The sequence below is a fragment of the Protomyctophum parallelum genome (genome assembly GCF_964188405.1).
Source record: "Protomyctophum parallelum genome assembly, chromosome: 11".
Classification (NCBI taxonomy): Eukaryota; Metazoa; Chordata; class Actinopteri; order Myctophiformes; family Myctophidae; genus Protomyctophum; species Protomyctophum parallelum.
Genome location: NC_139707.1, coordinates 5,233,457 through 5,255,956, shown reverse-complemented (window position 1 = coordinate 5,255,956; position 22,500 = coordinate 5,233,457). Strand labels below are relative to the sequence as shown.

The 22,500-nt window shown below is 43.8% G+C and overlaps 1 protein-coding gene across 1 annotated transcript in view; it reads right to left on the bottom strand.

Moving 5' to 3' along the window:
* The window catches only part of tns1b (tensin 1b), a 322,987-nt gene that overhangs the window by 151,006 nt on the left and 149,481 nt on the right, over window positions 1-22,500 (bottom strand). Inside the window, 1 exon segment of the mRNA XM_083777327.1 lies at window positions 9,296-9,334. Coding sequence (XP_083633453.1) covers window positions 9,296-9,334 — 39 coding nt within the window.

Below are 22,500 nucleotides of genomic sequence, written 5' to 3'. Positions count from 1 at the left end.
ATCAGAAATTCTCAAGTAAAGTGCAAATACCTCAAAATTGTATTTAAGTACAGTACTTAAGTAAATGTACTTTCCACCACTGCACACATCACCACCAAAAATGAATGTCTCTCTCTCTCTCTCCCAACGTTGTGCTCATAATCTACCTCTTTGTCTAAATGTAGGGCCATGTCCTAATATGGGCATTGGAGTGCATTCCCTAACGGAATGATAATGAGCTTCATGAAAAGGAAATGGCCGCACATTCTTATCTAAGCTACATATTGCATACTTTCTACATGACACATTCTTGTTTTTTGGTGATTTTTCGCCTCTAGAAAAAAAACAAACGTGAGAATTAACGTGACGTGCTTGACAGACATTTTTGCCAGTGCTATACATGTCCATGTTACACTACACGATGAAGCCGACAAGTCTACTGCCATCCAAGAACCATGATAGGACAACAGGGCCAGAGAAGGCCAGGCCTTCACGGCTTTAAAAGGTGACAAACTTCACCTTTCACCCCTGGCCCGGCTGGACTGAAATCGACACCGACCAAAACACAGAAGAAAAACACCCTGATTGATCTTCGTCACAAGTTCTGACATTTTGTTTGGAGAGGAGACACATTTAGGGTCTTATGTAACTCGCATGCACTTGACAATTCCAGTTGCTGTTACGCCTGGTTCCTGAGGGAAAAAAAAAAAAGAATAAAGATCTGTCTTCTCAGCTTCCAGTGCGCACACGCCAGGCATGGCCTGTGTTTGAGGTATACGTGCTAGCTGGTTTGTATGCGAGTGCCTGGGGAGTTGGGATGGTATATAGTCGCGGCTTGGCCTGGATGGGGCTTGTATACAGAGTGTAAATAGATCACATCAGTGACCTCTCTGAGCTAAACACGAGGCTAATTGGAACACATCTAGAGCCGTCTTTGCCTCGCACTTACTCATTAGACAGCAATGCGCTGGCACTGGCCCTTAACCAGACACGGGTCATGAATAAAGGTGAAGGATGCAGGTGGTAGGCAGTTTATGGTTTTGTGTGCGTGTCCATGTGCGTGCGTGCGTGCGTGAGGATATTTGTGTTTGTTTGTGGATATAAACATTGTTTTGGTTGGTATGACACCCGTGCATGTGAATTTGTGTATAACTAATGCATGCGTCATGTGCTTACGTATGTGTGGGAAGAAGTGTTTAGATCACATCACGTACACAGAAAATAAATAAAAATAAACTGAAATAAAACTGTAGACTCTCAGATATTATCCTCCCCCTACACATAGTCCTGGCGTCTCTCCGTATCCCTGCTAAATAAATACTACTGTATATGCAGTGGTGGAAGTAGATTTATTGAAGTATTTACTTTACTTGAGTAATTCCAATTTCCAATACTGCTGTACTGTACTGTAGGCTACAATTTTTAGGTACATTTACTTTTCTTGAGTAATTTCAATTTCCAATACTTTTACTTCTACTCCACTACATCTCAGGGGAACTTTTACTCCACTACATTTATTTGAACACTTTAGTTACTAGTTAGTTACTTTATAGATTTTGATTATTATTATTATTATTATTATTATTAATAAATACATTAACCACTTCAGCCCTATATACATTTCGGCCATTTGAAAATAGCCGATCTACAAGCTCACAATACGTCGTGACTTGTGATGCAATGCATTGAGAGCTTGTAGATCTGCTACACATTTGATTTGAAAACCTTAAAGGGGACATTCTGCATAATGAGTACTTTTACTTTTGGTACGTTATGTACATTTTTGATGACAAAACTTTTGCACTTTTTTAATTCCTTGGTTTTGACTTAATATCCCCACAGGGAGTAGTTCTCCATTGCAGTATTGATACTTTAACTTAAGTAAAACAATGGAGTACTTTTTCCACCACTGTGTATAATGTCCTGTCAGCGCCAGCTCCAGCAGAAGGCCCGTCAGTGGAATGCATCCCAGCATGCACCACGGCGGGCCGTGCGTTGGGGAGTAGCCACTTCTGTCATCATGGCTGACGGGAGAGAGGACCTTCGTATCGCATTTCATCACTTACTGCTGATTGGCACCACCTCTCCCAGACTGCGTTGCTTCATTCCTCCAGCACAGGAATGTGCTGTTCGATTGCGCCATGAACAGTTAGGGCATGGCTTAGAAGCCCTATTTCAGAAATGGTGGGAAAACGGACGATCTACAAGCTCTACTGTTGAGAGTGCACTTTTTTGACACACCCAAAATAGGGATGCCAGGCTGAACGAGGTTAAAAGGATCTTATAATTCAGGTTTGTTTGTTTTTTACACAGTTGCTCATAGTAGGAGGAAAGCTTCCTAGAAAACTGTCTGCCAGTCTGTCTGTCTGTCGGATCATCAGTGCCTTGATCAGTGTTCAAGGACGTTTTTCTTGTGTTCAAGGACGTGATCCCTGACCATTCAAACTCTAGACGGGCCTGCATCAAAGTTATTAGTGCAGCCGGCAAAAAACTAGAGTTCTCAACAGGCCCGGAAAGTTAAGGCCCGGCCCTACCTGGGCCCTCATCAAATTCAGTTACATTTAATGAGAAATAGAAAATGCTTCAATGAAGAAAACAATGAACAAACGTGAGAGCAAAGAAATAAATGAACTGAAGCCTAAGCGAGTATCATAATGTTATATCGTTGACCTAAATGGCATTATATTACCAAGGATAGTATGATTAAAAAAGGGTTAGGCCTATGTCTTTTTCATTCAGATATTACTTGTTTTCACATGAAATAATAATAATCCTGTACCGTGTGGTGTTTTGTTTCATTAGCACGCGCATGATAAAATAGGCTGCAGCTTGTTATTGTTCCGCAGCCTCCACTGCTGCTGCTGCTCTGAGCCTCTGAACATGAGGTAACAGTAAAGATACCAAGGATTTGAAAGTGACGTCACTGTTATGCTACGCAACATGGAAGTAACACGGACTTAGAAGCAGTTTATAAACCACAGTCAGTGACGTGTCCCTGACGAATCCTTGGTATTTTCATTCAACCGGACAGTCAACTTTTCCACGGACCGGTGGTTGGGAACCTCTGGCTTAGAGGCAGCCTAGAGACAGCCAATGATGAAAACGTTTCCACTAGGTCGCTACTACGGTCGCTAGTAGAGGTAGGTGAACATGTTGTCCAGCCGCTTTTCAAGCAGCTGGCAAAAAAAGATAACATAGGGCAGGTGACTAGTCGTTTATACTTAAAATATCACCTTAACTACATTATGTCAAAACATGCTGAAAAACTATGCAGTCCAAGTAAGGAAAAGTACTTAAGACTTGTTTAGAAAGGGAGAACAATACACTAACAACGTACCACTTTCACCGAGCTCACAATCTGCACCGGGGCTCATTCAAATATTTATTCGTCATTTACGACCTCTTTTATATTATCTAACTCGCAGTGTGCTCCTTATAAAGTAAATACGTGTAAATCTCGACGTTGTGACCACTTAGGCCCACATGCTTTAGGTTGGCTTAACCCATTTAGGCCTGACGTTGAAATAATTAAAGGTATATTCAGTGATTTCACTCAAAAAACCTTAGGTTTCGTTTTTGGCTGTGGGACCCAGCCTTTCGTCCAATCAGGATAGAGAGTCAAAAACGAAACCTAAGGTTTTTTGACCCCCAGGGGGTTAACTGGGGACAGGGAGGAACTCATTATATGGTCAGCACACTCTATAGTAGGGAGGATTATCACAACAAAACAAAAAAATAAGTGATATTTTAATTAAGTGAAATCACTGAATATACCTTTAAAAAGGAATCTTCTGAAAGAATATATGTTCAAAGATTTGTGCCGCATTTTCACGATTTTTCAAAAATAGCAGACCTACAAGCTCGTAGCGCGCCACTCGGTGGCGCGCTATGAGCTTGTAGATCTGCTATTTTTCAATAGTTAAAACACCAAAAGGGGTTCCCGTACAGAATGGGTTAAGGCCGTCCTTTTAGCGGACTGCCTGCACTCAAGCAACGTGCACTGAGGCTCCTGCATCACAAGCATTTTGAATAGCTGTGATTAGAGATGTATATCCATCCTGTAAATGGATTTCCTTCAGAACGCAGTGCTATAGCGTCCCCCGATATAAACTTGTAATTACGGCAATATAACTCTCAGCAGCGCCACAGAATGTCTGGCTACAGAAAAGATGTGTTTTTCCCCCCTCCATTATTCTGCCTGTAACTTAATTTACAGTTGATCTGACGTCAGTCTGCACCTGAGTATAGCCGAGTAAATCATGTCTCTGTCGCACGCATGCACGCACGCACGCACGCACGCACGCACGCACGCACGCACGCACGCACGCACGCACGCACGCACGCACGCACGCACGCACGCACGCACGCACGCACGTAAATAATTCACCAAACTGGGTGCTGGAGGAGCCGATTTAACCCATGAGCCAGGCCACAGCACTACACACACACGCACTCACGCACACAAGCACACATGCATGCACACACGTATACGCACCCCGGGACAATAAAGCATAAACACACAATATATGCACACATATTGTGTACAGGAATGAGTGTTCTAGCACACACTTACACACACACAGACGTACAAACATGTCCGTCAAAACACTTTCCGAATACAACTGCCGGCCCGTCTATTTGTTATTAGCGGACAAACTGCAGGCCACATTACTGTACCCTGTACTGTACACGCTGAAGTACTGCAGACACTTCATGCAGTGCAACACCTCGACGTGTCAGAAGAACAGCCCAGGGCACACAGAAGGAGCACATCAGGGCAGGTGTCGAGTGCATATCTAGCAGTGGTAGAAAAGTACATTTACTGTAAGTACTGTACTTAAGTACAATTTTGGGGTACAGGCTTTAGTTCCGACATACTATTGATCTGAAACCTCAATCCCTAACCTAACCATAACCGCAAGCACGGGACCAGCGCATGTCGGACCAGCGCATTTTCGCATCGCATCACATCATGTCCCCGCGCTTCGGAACCTTTGGTGTGTCGGATCTGCGTGTGCACCCCCGATTTGGAGGTATTTATTCTTTACTTGAGGATGTCAAAATGTCAGTACTTTTACTTCTACTCCACTACATCTCAGAGGCAAATACTGTACAACTCCACTACAATAATTTGACAACTTTAGTTACTGTACTAGCTACTGTACATTGTCGATTTTCAATATTATTACAAAACATACATGAAGCACTTCAGCCCTCTACACATTTCGGCCATTTGAAAATAGCTGATCTAAAAGCTCACAATGTGTGGCATCGCGACACATTGTGCGCTTAGATCGGCGCGTAGATCTGCTATTTTGAAAATATTTTATAGCTTTCTAAACATGAAATGGGACATTTTGCATAACGAGTACTTTCTACTTTTGGCAGTGCATTTTAATGCCAATACTGCCAGTATGCCAGTACTTTTACTCAAGTACTGTACACCAGACTTTTACTTGTAACGCATGGAGTAGTTCTACATTGCAGAATTAGTACGTACTTCTACTTAAGTAAAACATTTGAGTACTTTTTTCACCACTGATATCTAGTTCCCATGGCGCTCACTCCATCCTCCTCGGCCCTATCGTCCATCTGGCCTCGATTTCCCCATTTTCAGAAATGGTTGGCTGTCCACAGAACACCCTTGAACTAGAAAGGCTAAGTTATTTCAGTTTCACCCTGGTGTCTCTGTGGCGGTAACACAGGTACGTCAGGGAGTGTTTTACATCTTAGCTCATCATCGTTTACGAGGGCAATCAGCAGCCATAACGCACCTCTCTGTTTGGCAAGGAGAAGAAAGGAGGAGGAGAGGTTGAGGTTGAGGTGAGGAGAGGAGAAGAGGGAGAGAGAGAGAGAGAGAGAGAGAGAGAGAGAGAGAGAGACAGACAGACAGACAGACAGACAGACAGACAGACAGACAGACAGACAGACAGACAGACAGACAGACAGACAGACAGACAGACAGACAGACAGACAGACAGACAGACAGACAGACAGACAGACAGACAGACAGACAGACAGACAGACAGACAGACAGACAGACAGGAACATATGGAGATGACAGAGCTGATTCTCAACGCCATAGTTAATTTACTCGAGAAAGTTCTCAACACTTATGGGATCCGTAACCCGTTGATTTGGAATAGTATATAAATTACATGTACTGGCTTACATTTGAAAAGGCAAAGAACACACAGAAGCATGAGGTACGGTGTAAAGTAGCCCATTGTTCTCTACACCTATAACACAGATGTCTTCATCTGCAGAGAACAATAACATGTTCTTCTTACATGATTACTGCAGCTTTTAGGAAAGGTAAACACGTTGAAGAAATATTCCCACAGTGTACGACTGTACGTGTATCATAATGTAGAATGGGAGAAAGGGCTGGCAGATGTTTTTTCTTGGTTTGCCAAGAAGTACTCCAGAAGAATTTAAACAATACTGAGAGAACCAGAGTGTGAGCCAATCATATCCAAGTCCACTGGTGGAATGTATTGAAGCACATTTACTCTAGTACTTAAGTACAATTTTGAGGTATTTTTCTTCAAAGGCAAATATTATACATTTTTGCTCCACTAAAGTTATTTGACAGCTCCAGTTACTATAGTTAGTAGTTACTAGTTCATTTGCAGGTGTAGATTATTAAAACAACACTGTTAAACCCGAATTTATACTTTGGCTATAAAACAGCCAATCTACAATATCACTACAACTCGCAGCGCAGTGCGTCTTCAGCTTGTATCTGACACATTTTGAAAGACTTACGTAAGTGACTTTTGTAATTGACTAATAAATTAATTAATAATCATTAATGTGTCAAATCGAAAAAAGGGCTTCGTTACGCCCTCCATATTCATATGGTCAATGCCTGTGTGAAAAGTGGGAGTGATTGGTGCAGGCAGTAAGGAGTTACGGCAATGTTTCTGACAGACAGACACACAGACACACGGACACACAGACATTCGGTTAATTATAGTATGATGATAGCTACTTCAGTAAAAACTAATCTGAGTACTTATACTGCCACTGTACAATATAAACTATACTGAGAGAGTCAGAGTCCAAGACCAACAAACTGCAACTAACGCCAATACCAAATAAGGGAACGCAGCAAGCTAAAGCACGTCTTTCTTCTCTTTTCTTGCCTCTGCAAAAACACAGTGCATGCCCAGGCTGTTTCCTACCATGTTCAATGTCGTTTGAGAAGCAGTGGGTGCAGTAAAAGTAGCAATGAAACAATGTAGAAATGCTTTAGTCCTCCTGCATTAAAGATCGAGTAAAAGTACAGAAATGATTGACATCAATACTTAAAGTACCAAGGTGAAAAGTACAAAAGTTAAAACAAATATTTTTGAAAAGAGCAGATCTACGAGCTCAGAACATGTCTCATTGTGCCGCATTCATGGATCTGCACAAAGTTACAAAGTAATATAAAGTATTGAAAATGTTACATATTCAAGTAAAGTACCTCCAAATGTTACTTAAGTACCCTTTTTTAGGGCTAATGAAAGTTACAGGTATGGTGTGTAAAATGGTAAATGGTGAAGGCGCTTTACATAGATTGTGCATTACAATCACCCATTCATACACCGATGGCAGTGTGTGTGTGTGTGTGTGTGTGTGTGTGTGTGTGTGTGTGTGTGTGTGTGTGTGTGTGTGTGTGTGTGTGTGTGTGTGTGTGTGTGTGTGTGTGTGTGTGTGTGCGCGCGGCTGCGTGCATAGTAATCCTACTAATCCTTACAAAAGCTTTTGGCACTCAGAGAGTATACAAATGGAGTGTACAAATGGAGCCAAATGGACCATAACAACAATAATAATAACAATTTGGTTCCATTTGTAATGAATACAAGTTATAATAAATTGAGGTCTTAGATGTAATGGCATTAAATGGGGGTCAGTAGCCTAATGCATGTCAAACTGGGCATCCTTCAAATTAAAATGATGATAATCACTGCTAGAGCCCTTCCATATATCTTTTCATATATTTTCAGGGCATGTCTTTGCCCTGAAAATGAATTAATTTTACACTCTCAAGAGTTAAAGATCTACTGTATAAGGGTCCATTTGGTTAGCAACTCTCCATCATTTAGCTGAATGGGGACCACCTGGAACCCCCTCAAGGACCACTGGTTGAGAGCCTTTAGCTGGGGACCACCTGGAACCCCCTCAAGGACCACTGGTTGAGAGCCTGGTACCCTAGTCAAAATATGGCCCTTGAGGAAAATGAATTGGGGAACCCTGAAGTTGACCATTCATTTACAGGAGGGGGGGGGGGAGGTAAAATCTAGAAAATCTCTAAGACATTTCTGCCAGACAGCAACGAAATGTACTTACCACCACTGAAAAGATGCAATGACGGATACATGAAACAGCCTTTCAAATGTGTTTACTTGAAAGGACCTTATACCTCACGGCTCTGTCTACTTGCCAGAGTGATTAGTAGATCCAAAACTGCACAGCACATTTCTGTTACAAACAGTCACGACTCGTAAAACCTTAACGCACGGTTTGGGGCAGCTGCCACGGACGTGGCCTGCTCTATTTTAGAACCACAGAATTCCTAAAATGTAGCTCGTGCCCGCATGGTGCTAATTCCTGACGCTGTTGTTAATGATTCTACAGCAGTTAACGACGCCGTGATGCCCAGTGATCATGACGCGGTATCAGAACAAGGCAGCGATTCCCAACCTGTGGGCCTGGGACCACTGGCCGGCCGCGGTCCACTTTCCCCATGTAACCCTCCCATTTCGATCCTAAGAAAAGATCCGGCACAATAAACGGAAATGAAAATTCCGCTGGCTTATGCTTGCTATGGGACACAGCAACTTAGAACGTAAATGTCTCTGAATCACTTTTTAGACCAAACACGTCTGATGTATCTAAACGATAATATTTCGCTTACCAAAAGTATGTTTGGGCTGGATTAAATGACAGTCGCGGGACATGTTAAATAGCGGATTTTACTTCCTAACTCTGAGGTTTCCGGCCAACACGGATTAAGAGTACCGCTCATTGACAAAGAATTATGGCAACAAGAACCCTACCACCAGATGGCGCCATGGCACTGGGTGAGTTAATATATAAAAAAGAAAATGTCATAGTATTCTTCGTCTTTAGAAACTTGATCCTTGCCGATCAATAGGAGCTCAAGGTATACTATTGCAGTCCCATTGATCCAAGCCAGAACAGAATCGATTGATTGATCATAAAAAACATGCTCTGAAATGCACGGCCCCACCCATTTGACGAATTTTAAGATTTCCACATGCGTCCTGATCCAGAAAAGTTTGGAAAGTGAGAAAGAATGTCTTACCAGTTCATAGTTGGTTGCAGGGACACAGGATGAAGATACCTGAAAAGGAATGAACATAGGTTTAGCCATGTTGTTATTACACTGTAGCTATGATTACAAGACTGATAGCCTGACCTAAGCAGAGACATTTCTGGCCTAGATGGGAGGGTCGCGCCTCAGAAAAGCGCGCACCCTGATTGGATCTCATCGATCTGTCCGTCACCCCCGGCCCCTCCTCTCCCCCCTAGTGCAGCGCTACGTCACATCATTTAGAGCGACGCCCACCCGGAAGGGTTGACTCCCACTTTTAGACTGGTTCAGCCCACGGCTTTTTCCAGGCTTTCATCTTTCGCGCAGACGAAATGAAAGCCTGGGTATCGAGGCTACAAGACTGAAGACATAAAGAGTTATTACACAATTTGAGGCACTGGAAGATGCTTCAGTTGTAAAAGTGAAATAGTTTAATATGCTATAGCTAGGTTAAACCACCTAATACATTGTTGACAGGGGTTCCCCCGAGCTCTATACTAGGCCCATGCCTTTTTTCACATCTACGCCAAATCTCACCACTGAAAATAGTCGACCGTATAGGGACGCTAGGGGCAGCAATAGCTTATAGTCCGTATGGACTTGACTCTGGGACTGGCTGGCTCAGGTTCAGCACAGACCACAGTATGGACCGATAGCAGGAGATCTGCTAGTTCACTTGCCCTAAAGCAAGGCACCGAAACACCCAACTCCTCCAACTCGCCACATTAGCATGTCTATTGTCTATAAGCCCTGTGTGTGCATGTCTGTATTTCAGGCCTATGGGTGTGTTAAAAAAAATCCCCATGGGGATTAATGGAGGTAATCTTCTTCTAATCTTCTAAATAGCAGGCTTGAACAAGGTACAGACTCACTGACTTGATTCTATTCTCAAATGACATTTACTATACAGCAATTACACTTGGCACACAGGTTTAGCTTAACCAGTGTGATGACGAACTGATTCAATGGCTCGAGCTCTGAAAGAATTTCCAACGACAGTCTATTCACACAGTGTCACGAACACAATGTGTCTGTCTCTACAACAATGTTTGTCAACTGGCTTGACCTGGCGGGTGCAGGGGGGGGTTGAGAATGGCAGGGATAGTGCAATATCCCAGTCGTTCCAACTTACAGGTCTGACCCTTACAGGTCTGTTACTCAGGGGCCCCTATTATGCATTATGACTATGCACTGAAAAGATGGTGGAAGTCTGGGATATTTTGGTAAAAAAATCTTGGCAGTAAATGAGTTGTTAATACAGCAAGTCCAAAACCTAAATAGGCACAGTCAAAGTCCACGGTCCAAGGAGCAGACCATGACAGTTGGGTTGGCTGTCCTGCCCGGACTGCACGAGAACCCATGATGTGTGGAGATAGCAGCTTCGGATGTTATCACATGATATCACCAGTATGGACATTTCCACATACTGACGTGACCCTAACACTAACCTCAGTCTTAACCGGCCACGTAAATCCCCAAACCTCATATCAGTCTCAACCGACCACGTATATATATATCAGTTTCACTACGCTTTCGCTTTGGCTGCAGTACTTTCACTTCCGCATTTCCTAGTCGCCTACTCGCGGTAGGCAGTATGCGGAGATGTCCATGATATTGCCTCCATTGCATGGTCCAGACGAGAACATACTGGTGATTATCGGTTGATAACATTCAAAGTGGGTGGTGGAGACTAGAGTAATCCCATTATCACTGTGACAGTCCCCGGGCCGGAGGAGCGCACAGCACGAGGAACCCGGGGCAAGGCAAGGCAAGGCAAACAGGAAGAGCGTAATGATGATGATGATGACCTTTGATGGCCTGGTATACAACACTGACGCGGAGCGCTGCCAGAGCCAAGATGAGCACTTGATGAGAGCGAGGAGCCAAACAGGATGTCACCGTCTGATGTGCCCTTCCTGTACATGCCTTAACGTCATTTACTACTGTACTCAAGTAGGCTACTATAGTACTTAACCCATTCTGACCTGAGATCAGATTCTAAAAATGTCTATTACATCCTGACAGTTTCATTATTAACCCATTCTGACCTGAGATCAGATTCTAAAAGTGTCTTCGATTTTTCAAAATTAGCAGACCTACAAGCTCGTATCGCGCCACTTGGTGGCGCGATATGAGCTTGTAGATCTGCTATTTTTCAATAGCTAAAGCATAACATGATGCCAACACCAAAATGGGTGCCCGGTCAGAATGGGTTAAGTACAATGTTGAGGTATTTCTACTATACTTGAGTATTTCCAATTTACTCCACTACATCTCAGAGGCAAATATTGTGCTTTTACTCGAGTACAATTATTTGAAAACTTTAGTTACTTTGTAGATTTCTTCTTCTTATTATTATAGAACATACAGTAACCACTTCACCATTGGTACTTTGATACATGATTATGCATGGTCAATATAGATGTTTGGAAATAAATAATATTGTCATTTTAAGTTTTAAAATCACAGATTGTCTGCATGTTGTGTCTTAATTGTTTGTTGTCATGTTTTTATGTTATGCGTGGATGGGTATGTCTCAGCCAATTTCCATGTTGAAAAGAGCCTTTCGACCTTCCACTCACTTACTCTACTGTCTGGTTTAACTGTTGCCAGTTCCAGAGACTTACTGTAGGTTATCAGAGATGTTGACCTCTAAGATCCCTTTAACAGTTGAGAGGCAAATGCAGGACTAATAAGTGCTGCACAGCGATAATAGCTTAGATTTGATTTATTTATTAGATCCCCATTAGCTTACTGTGAAACACAGCAGCTATTCTTCCTGGGGTCTTAAACATATCATCATTACAATGTCATATTAGGCTCATGCCGCCTATGGCTCTGCTTTGTGTCATGTTTGCCATGTACACATTCCTTGTCTGCCCACAAATAAACACCATTAAATGCTGGCACCACTTGAAAATCTTTTCACTTTCTCTATTGACAAAGTGCATTTGTTTGTTCCAACTGTAGGCCATAATGTGCAGCATTGCAGAAGGTTACAAGAGCTGAACTGGATCCTAACCCAAAGAAAAGGTAAACAATACCATTCTTAGCCTCCATTAGCAAATATTTAGCAGGCTTAAACGTTGAATGCAGAGGTTTTACCTCAATCTGCGATATGTCAGAATGAGGAAGGGCTAACAGTGAGCTAGGCAGGTGTCAGATGTCAAGGAAATACAAGCACAAACACGGTATACCACACAAAACACATCCCTGCTCATTTAGTGCAGTGTTGTTTGCTCACTAACGAATGTAAAATGTTTTCTTCCATTCATTATGACTCGTTAAAACAATTAACTACCAAATTCTTAATTTAACCAGGGTTCCTCTGGGCCTACAAGGTGCGCTATAGTATTTCCCTCTACACTGAAACTCTTTGCCAAAAACAGCCAAATACAAGCTCACAGTGTGGCAGTTTGTAGATCGCCTATTTTAAGTCTTTGCTTTAGTTTTTTTTTTTACAGTGAGGTCCAAAAGTCGCAGAATCAAACCAGATGTTTTACAACTAGCGACAGCACATTAAGTAGTGTGGCTATCTTTGGGGCGAACCACTATTTGATTAGAGGAACAACCTATACAGTGTGTACTTGTTACTTTGCACTCAACTGCGGATGTTTGCAAATCAAGCTAAGAGCACAACTGGACGGCGGCCATTTGTGAATGTGAAGTTAGCTAATGGGATTCACAAGGTTGGAGGATGCGTGAGTCACCTTGGGTCATTGGCTTCTTTGTCCCCCTTTGATGGCCATAATGCAGGCCCCTTACGGGGCTGCAGGAATGTTAACTCTCAACAGGAAATTGCTGTCATCTGATTTAAAAAACAAAAACAAAACAAAAAAGTTGAGTACTCCCCCGACCCATAAGCAGCGGATGCGGCTGGATATCGTTGATGTCAGGCGGAAAACTTGTATGTCCCAATTTCCCAGACATAAGCTGCATTCCAATAGATCCAATGTAGTTGGATCCATTGGAGCTCTTCTTCATGAAACCACAGACAGACTTAACTGCTTTTACTTCCATAGCAGAAAAAGCCACGTTGCAATGCGTCATAGTGAACTTTATGTAGATTGGCTATTTGTTGCACTCTTGTAAGTATTGCAGATCGACAAGCTCAAAACGTATTGCTTTGCACTGCGTTTCGAGCTTGTGGCTTGTGTGGAACCTCTAAGCCCTATGCCCTATGGCTTTGAGGTTCCATGAAACAATAAATAAATAAAAAGAAAACTAAATCAATTAATTATGCATATTATTCATTCCAATAGTTTTTATATAATATGTCAAACGAATTTCTGGGGGACTTATAGTTGTCTTTTAGTTGTCAACAGAACAGGTTGTGTGCCATGTGTGTTTTCCAGAATGTGAAAGGCATGATGATGATGATGGCAACCCAGAGGAATGTGTGTGTGCTGTCACAGGAATGCCCTCTGGCGTTATGGAGTGTGCCTTGAGTCTCCAGTTGACAGGTGTCAGTGTCCCCCTGCCCTCCTTCAATCTCACCACCTTCTCACTCTCCCACGCGCCCCCTGGCGAGGCCCCCCTCCAGACATGTTATTCTAAGTTACTTTACTTTACTTTATCTGTTTATTTAGTCGGGACAGTGTATATTGATGAACATTACATTAAAAATGCAGTGTAAATATACCAGATTTAGCAAAACATGATAATTTCCACCTGCAGTCCCCATGCAGACATCAAACATCAAACAATACAAACAGGACAGACATACTGTACATGACATAGCATACAACTATGCTATACTTGAGCATGATAAAGTATACTTGAATACAACTTTAAGGGACATTTACTTGACTTGAGTATTTCCATTTTGTGATGCTCTAGTCTAAACTCTATCATTATCACTAAACACGGGTGAAATTCACCTGGCTGTAGAAAAAAACCTACACCTTCTATGATGTCACTGAGCATCATGAAGGTACTGAAAAACCCACCCACCTCAGACTTCAGCAACATTATGAAAATTACAAAAATATAATTGTCCGGGTGAAAATCACCCGTGTTTAGTGTTCTAGGCTTAAACCAATTTGAATATAGGATTATGATTAATTTAATCAAAGGATATAGGATTCTAAACAACATTAAAAAGCCATAGACTTGGCTGCCACACGACATAATTCCGAAAGCCAGACGTTGGATGGGGCTAGTGCCTCTCAAACATCGTGTGAAGCGGGGGGCACCTCACTTCTTAGGATCTAAACAAACATTTAAAGTTCATAGACTTGGCTGTACTCTATGTTGGCTCCCATATAATGACATCATTTCCAAAAGCCAGACGTTGGAGGGGCTAGCGCGCATCAAAAAGGTAGTAGGCCTACTGGTGGATAATCCACCCCCCAGTGTCATAGCATAGACCCATTGACGTGAAGGTCAGACAGAGTGTAGGCGGCCTGCCCCCGGCTGGAATAGCTGACATTCTGCCTCATGCTAAGCAGTTGCTTCCTACTCCATTGAACCTGCAGTGGAACTTTGCACCCTTGCAGTCAGTCAGTCAGCCAGTCTAGTCAGCCAGTCTAGTCAGCCAGCCAGCCAGTCTAGCCAGCCAGCCAGCCAGTCAGCAAGTCTAGCCAGTCTAGCCAGCCAGCCAGTTTCATGTGAAGGACCCCCAAACCACAGGGAGTTGTTTATCTAAAGGCAGATATAGGGGCATGCAGGTGAGCTTTTAGCTGCGAGCCAGGCCACCGGTCAAGCAGTACAAACCCACCATGTGAGAAGCACAGTCCCGATACTCATGGCGGGAGCAAAGCAAACAAAGTGTGGAATGCCGGCTTTAAGAGCTAAGGAGGGCGGTAATGTGAGGCGATAATAGATTTTACAATTGGAGGATGTGGCTCGAGTTGCTCATGACTTCATGTTTGCGTTGCTACCTACACGTGGTGGTGGTGGTGGTGGTGGTATAACCGCACGAAAACACACACCAGTGGGAAAGGCAAAAAAAGAAAAGAAAAAAAGCTTCACTTGAGCACGGCACCTGCTAGCCATTCTGCTTCCAAAAAACCCCCCAAAGTTGAATTTGAGTCTTTGTTTATTCAAAATGGACTGCCGTAACAACAAGGACATTACAGATGATAACAAACAAAAGAAGGCATGTTGATGCGTGTCCTGAGAGGTTTGAAACCGAAAACTGATGAAAAAGAAATACCACCACCACTAAGAAAAGGAAATGAGATGATGTGCTGTACTTTAAGCAATGAAAACAAAAAGAAATGTATTATTTATTATTTTCTCCGTGACTGTCGAGGAAGCAGTGTAGAGTAGACGCATCATGAGATCATACCGTGCAGAATTACAACGAAAATCACAGTTGATCTATCTCTATCTCTTCCTAAATGTGTAGTCAAATGCTTAGAGATTAAATGGAGACAACAACAAGCTCAGCTCAAGCCTTGAGCTGCGTGGACTCGAACCCAGTACGTAAAAAGATCGAGTTAAATGATTTAGAATGATTGTAAGGGACTTATAGGACTGAGTTCAATGATTTAGAATGATTGTAAGGGACTTATAGGACTGAGTTTGAGTCCAACCTGTCCTTGAGCCTCACAGTCCACTGCATTCTGATGTTCCTATTGTTAGGTGCAGCAACAATGGAGGCAAACAGATTTCAGGCTGGCTATTGTCTGTCTGACAGAGTGTGGGAAACCTGATTAACTGTGTGCATACGGTCAACCAATCAGAACTTTCATTAACACGTTAAGACCTGAGGCCCATGGCTACAAATGTCCTAACAGTTTTCTGGAAAACCTACAGTATGATGCTACTGTACCCGACGTGTCACCCCCCATCTCTATCCCCGTTTCCAAAGTCACGTGCTATGAGCTTGTAGATCTGTTATTTTTGTATAGCCAGGCAATGTGCTATATGACTGACTATAGCACATGTCCCCGGTTTTAATGGGTCAATAGAAAACTTGTGACTTTCCTAAATCCCATTGTTCTGGTGTGTGATGATCAATATAATGTCAGTGTGGCAAAACAACATGTTGTCTTCTGCGTAATTCTCTCACTTTAACCCTGAATATAAGGTTTTCTACAAGCTCACAATGTGTTGTGTGGCAAAAACATATGCCATGGCCCAGGCCGTAGCGTAACGGTCTGGGCACCGGACTGGTGATCCAGTCGCGGTGTGCCGCGGGTTCGACTCCCGGACCCGACACGGCCTTTACCGCATGTCATCCCCCCATCTCTCTCCCGTTTCCTGTCAGCCTACTATCTGTCCCTTAAAAAATCAATAAAAGGCGTAAGCCGCAAAAAAATATCTTAAAAAAAAAAAAAACATATGCCATGTCTTCTGCGTATTTCTCCATGAAATGTTGCGAGAAGCGATGACATCAGACCAGGGTTCATTGCCATGCCGGCTTAATGAAGTATAAATGTATACTTCTCAAAGTGGGTTGAAAGACCTTGAAGATGGTCCAAATGGACAATTACAGGTCTGTAACCCCCGAGAGTGTACAAATGGAACCACATGGACCCGTAAGGTACGGATCCATTTGGTACACTCTCCGAGTTATGAGGGTCCTTGAAAATAGAAGAAAACTGAGAACCACTGCACTGGCAGAATGATGGCATGAAAATAAGAACATTACAATTTACTGTATATAAAACAAAAATATGCCATGGACAAGTCATTTGTCAACACATTTGTCTGTGTACGTACGTACGTACATATTGATTACCCCTGGATCAAACGCGTCATTTCATGTACTCAATGTGGGCCCTCATCCAAAACAGGTTGGGAACCTGCGTTGTACAGTGCATGATTTGACTCGCTACGCCCACCCCGCCCCTTTCACAGAGTTTTACATGGAAAGCCACACAAAGCCCTTGTTTCAGCACTCCACGGGGGCGTGGGCTGGCGTGCGGGGAAAGAGCGCTACGGCAGGCTGGCGTGGCCCGCCGAGAGCGTGTGTTGATGCTATCGGGTTAGTGTTCAAATGAATGTAATATAATAAAGGGTAATTGTGTTGTTGCATTCCACGCATGCTTGTGTTAACAGCATTAAACCAAGGTCCATTTCCCGCAGACAAAGGTCCCCATCAGACGACCCAAAGTTTTGTGGGAGCGTGGATTTTGATTCCTTCTGAGCAACGCGGAGAGACCGTGTCCACACATTGGCTATTTGAAAACAGCCACAGCCACAGCTTGTAGATCTGCTATTTTCCCAAAATCCTTTAAAAAAAAGTGAAAAACATTCCACAAACACAAATCTCACATAGGGGTCCAATCCATACCAGATGTTTTCAGATGGGGGTGTGCGGTTTTCATTTGGGGGTCCTTGACATGGAAAAGGTTTGAGAACCACTGCTACTTTATGTAACCCCTATCTCCTCTCAATCCCAATATTGCCTCTGTCATCTGTCTGGTGGAAACCTCATACGTATGTCCAAAACAACAGGATTCAAATTCAAACGTGCAGCGTTTCGAGCTTGCAGATCTTCTACATTTGATGCTTTTGTGTGACGCTTTAGTACGATCAAGTATAGTAGGGCATACTGTAAATAAAAATAACAATAAAAAACACAAAAGGTGATAAGTGGTTTCTGCCATGGCTATGCAGGTGACTCCTCACATCAGCACGCACAAAACCATCCACATTGCTATAGCTTCGTCAACTCAAAAGGGTGTGATCTCACGGCGTTGGTTTTTCGTACCCAACAAATCATCCACCGCATATCGGAAAATCAAATAGCAAAGGGATAGATCACCTAGGCAGGGGAAAGCAAATTCCAGTCGTGCTCCAGTCCGAGCTATCATAACAAAGCAATGAATCGATCTCAGCACACGGGTACAGTTCAGTTTATTTCCACCGCGGAAAGAAAGGAGAGAGAGAGAGAGAGAGAGAGAGCATGGCCTCTTAGTAAACTTCCCTGGACCCTAGTTGGCTGGCATGTAAACACAGCGCTGCCCCTGAGTGCTTTTATGTTTATCCAGATCCTTGCATCTGGCACGTCCCGGCAGAACTATTCAGTCCCGGCAGAACTATTCAGTGTGCAAATTCAATTTGCAAAGGCGTAACCAATAACAGAAGGCTTTTTTCTGTGGCCGTGGCGTTGGCGTGTGCCAGAGCCCCATGCATGGTCCGCGAGGACTTATTGGGAACGTTATCAAAGCGCAAGAGGAATGAGGGATCCAGCGCACTTCGGCCCAGGTGCCTCGTGCGTGCCCTCTCTCTCTCTGTCTCTCTCTCTGTCTCTCTCTCTCTCTCTCTCTGTCTCTCTCTCTCTCTCTCTCTCTCTGTCTCATTCTGCTTTTCAATCACTTCCCCCCGTCCCTCTCCCTCTACCTCATTTCTGATTTGGATTTCAAAGAATCCAGCGTTAATATATCATGGTAGCATCAGGTGTCACTGTGGGAGCTCAGTGGTCCAGGGTCCAGTGTTAATATATCATGGTAGCATCAGGTGTCACTGTGGGACCTCAGTGGTCCAGGGTCTTAAATCCAGCATTAATGTATCATGGTAGCATCAGGTGTCACTGTGGGACCTCAGTGGTCCAGGGTCTTAAATCCAGCATTAATGTATCATGGTAGCATCAGGTGTCACTGTGGGACCTCAGTGGTCCAGGGTCTTAAGTTTTCTGAAAAACTTCAAATATTTATATTGCAGCATGCTGTACAGTACCCCAAGAGGGGTTCCTGTCCAGAAGGGTTAGAACACCAAAATGGGGCCCGCCCAGAATGAGTTAAACAAGGTTTACTTCAATAAAATACCACGTGGACATTCTCTATTACAAGTAAAAGTTACCCTTTAAAGTAAACCCATTAAGACCTGAGGCCGATTCTACAAAATGACGCCTTTGTTCAAACATAGCAGATGTGCAAGCTCGCAGCGCTGCACCAAGTGACGCGCTGTGAGCTTGCACACCGTTTAATGGGTTCAAATGTTACTTGAGTAAAAGTACAAAAGTAAGTACCAAAAGTAAAAGTGATCTGTATGCAGAATGCCCATTTCATAATCATATATTATATCATGTTATTGTCCTAATTATTATTGATCATAAACCACTTAATTCAGCTATGGTGGATCTACACGATCACTGCATCGCTCACACACTAATTCACCTCATCATGTTTGATAATTTGATTGATAATGAATAATCTAAATCTGCAAAGAAACTGAAGAAGTAGTTTAGTACAAGTAGAAAGCATAAAAAAAAGCTAAATATACAAATAAAGTACAAGAAAATATACCAAAATACAATTCTTGATGCCTTAATGGACTATGTTTCTGTTTCTCTAGTTTGAGGTCGGTACGCTGTTTATTGGCAGCGCAATTGATGAGTTTGACACACAGCAGCAGCAAACGTTTGACCACCCACCACAAGAACACTGGCTTTTATCGCATTTCATTCTGCACACTAGGTTCGTGCACGCTATCCAGTGCATCCACGCAGTTCACCAAATCAAACGGGGAGGTTGGACATGATATCTGTTTGCTTGTTAGACATGGCTGCCATTAATCAACAGTGTACACTGTCACACCAACGCCAGGAGCAAGACACGTGCTCTGTGACAGTTTAGAGTATTTTGACAATACTCAAAAATCTCAACACTAGGGGTATTGTAATGTGGTTATCGATAATATCACCAACAAATAAAATGTTAGGGAGGGACTAGTGAAGAAATCCAGAAATCGGACGTTGTGAGCTATTTTTAGCATACAACCAAGTGTAAAATCTGCCATTACAAGTCCATTGAGTCCTGCCAAGTTCCAATACATACAAAATAAAAACCTTATGATACACAGATGTTACTAATGATACTAATCATTGTGTGTGTGTGTGTGTGTGTGTGTGTGTGTGTGTGTGTGTGTGTGTGTGTGTGTGTGTGTGTGTGTGTGTGTGTGTGTGTGTGTGTGTGTGTGTGTCCTGCATGAGTGTGTGTCCCGTAGCTAATACGTTTACGTCTCTAAAGCCTGCACATCATTTATTTGTGCGTGCAGCGACAAGCTCAAACAGCCCCTGAACACCGACAGGGCCTTTCTTTGACACCCTCCTTGTATCCCTCTCTCTCTATGGCCAGGCCTGAGGTGGCCCTCTGCCTGGCGCCGCGGCCCCTAAGGCCTCCTTGTATCCCTCTCTCTATGGCCAGGCCTGAGGTGGCCCTCTGCCTGGCGCCGTGGCCCCTAAGGCCTCCTTGTATCCCTCTCTCTCTATGGCCAGGCCTGAGGTGGCCCTCTGCCTGGCGCCGTGGCCCCTAAGGCCTCCTTGTATCCCTCTCTCTCTATGGCCAGGCCTGAGGTGGCCCTCTGCCTGACGCCGCGGCCCCTAAGGCCTCCTTGTATCCCTCTCTCTATGGCCAGGCCTGAGGTGGCCCTCTGCCTGACGCCGCGGCCCCTAAGGCCTCCTTGTATCCCTCTCTCTCTATGGCCAGGCCTGAGGTGGCCCTCTGCCTGACGCCGCGGCCCCTAAGGCATCCTTGTATCCCTCTCTCTCTATGGCCAGGCCTGAGGTGGTCCTCTGCCTGGCGCCGCGGCCCCTAAGGCCTCCTTGTATCCCTCTCTCTCTATGGCCAGGCCTGAGGTGGCCCTCTGCCTGACGCCGCGGCCCCTAAGGCCTCCTTGTATCCCTCTCTCTATGGCCAGGCCTGAGGTGGCCCTCTGCCTGACGCCGCGGCCCCTAAGGCAGCCTGCTCATTCTCACCCACGCCGTTGTTTTGGCAGAGCCTCGCAGCGAGGCTGAGAAGCTACGGCTTGTTTCTTTTGTTCCCGGGTTACTGCAGGGGTCACGCTCTCTCTCTCTCTCTCTCTCTCTCTCTCTACTTTTTTGCACAGCTCTCGCTGTCTGGCACGTGGCCAAGTGGTAGGATGGAATTGGGTCTGTGCACGAAGATGCTTACACACACCAAAGCCCTTGTAGTGATGACGGTCAACGGGGGAGAAAAGTGGATAGAAATCTTGAAGGGACAAGAAAGTGGCCACACACTCTCTCACTCTCACTGATAGCCAAAGTGCCAATACTGTATTTAGGACGCAGCGACGGCGTACAGGAAACCAATGTTTCAGTCATTAAGCCTTCTTCAGGGAAGTGCACCCCTGGAACCCCCTCAAGGAGAGAGAGAGAGAGAGAGAGAGAGAGAGAGAGAGAGAGAGAGAGAGAGAGAGAGAGAGAGAGAGAGAGAGAGAGAGAGAGAGAGACATGGTGTGGGTGCAACTCAGGTCAATACTGCTGGAATGTGTGACGGAACCTTGTAAGCTTGTAAAGCTACAGTAGCATCTCTGCCATTAAAGGTAATGTAAGTTAAATATTTTAGTAGTGTAAGTAAAAACTATTTTGTTTATTTGTTGTTGATATTGTTGACACTGGGTGTGTTCAAAAGTTACAGCTCTATATTCTGATAGTAATAGTTTGTTTAAAGAATAGCGGTCTCCACGGCTATCAGGAGAGAGTACCCATTTATAAGCTTCAATCCAGTTTGCAATTCTTTGTGCCATCACTTCCAACTTAAATTCACTTGTTTAGCCTGTAGCCTGCATGAGTACTCTCTCGTGATTGGATCAAATTGGCATCCTAACCTGAAAATACATCTTCTGTTTATTAAAGAGCTGGAGAAACAGGGAGACCCCCTGATACCGAGCAAACACATTAGCATTGATTACTGTCAGAATATAGAGCTATATAGAACACTTATTATAAGAAGACACTATCACTCTGAGAATGCAAAAAAGAAGAGCTAACCATTGGTCGTAGCTACAAATGGGGTAATTTACTAAATCCAAAAACCTACTCTTTTAGTGAAAGTAATTTCTTTCCTGAAACAATAACTGTGACCCGGCCACCAGGTCACGATCCATTTATCCAGAGAGCTATACAGCGGACATGCCTTTACTGGCATGAAACGGGTCTGATAATAACCACATGATGTTCTGCTGATGGTGTTATGCTTTCTGTGGCCATGATGCACAGCATAACAGATCACGCAGTTGAATCCACGAGGCCTTTTCATTACAGTGTTATATGTCCATGATATTATACCCCCGAACTTCTGACACACTATCCATGTTATTTAGAATAACATGGATAGTGTGTCAGAAGTGGGGGATTAAGAAAAAATATTATAGTACAATAACTGCCATTATTCTCGGCTCTGCTGATTTCACATGAGGTGCGTCATGCTGTACGTGTGCGTGTGTGTGTGTGTGTGTGTGTGTGTGTGTGTGTGTGTGTGCGCGTGTGTGCGTGTGTG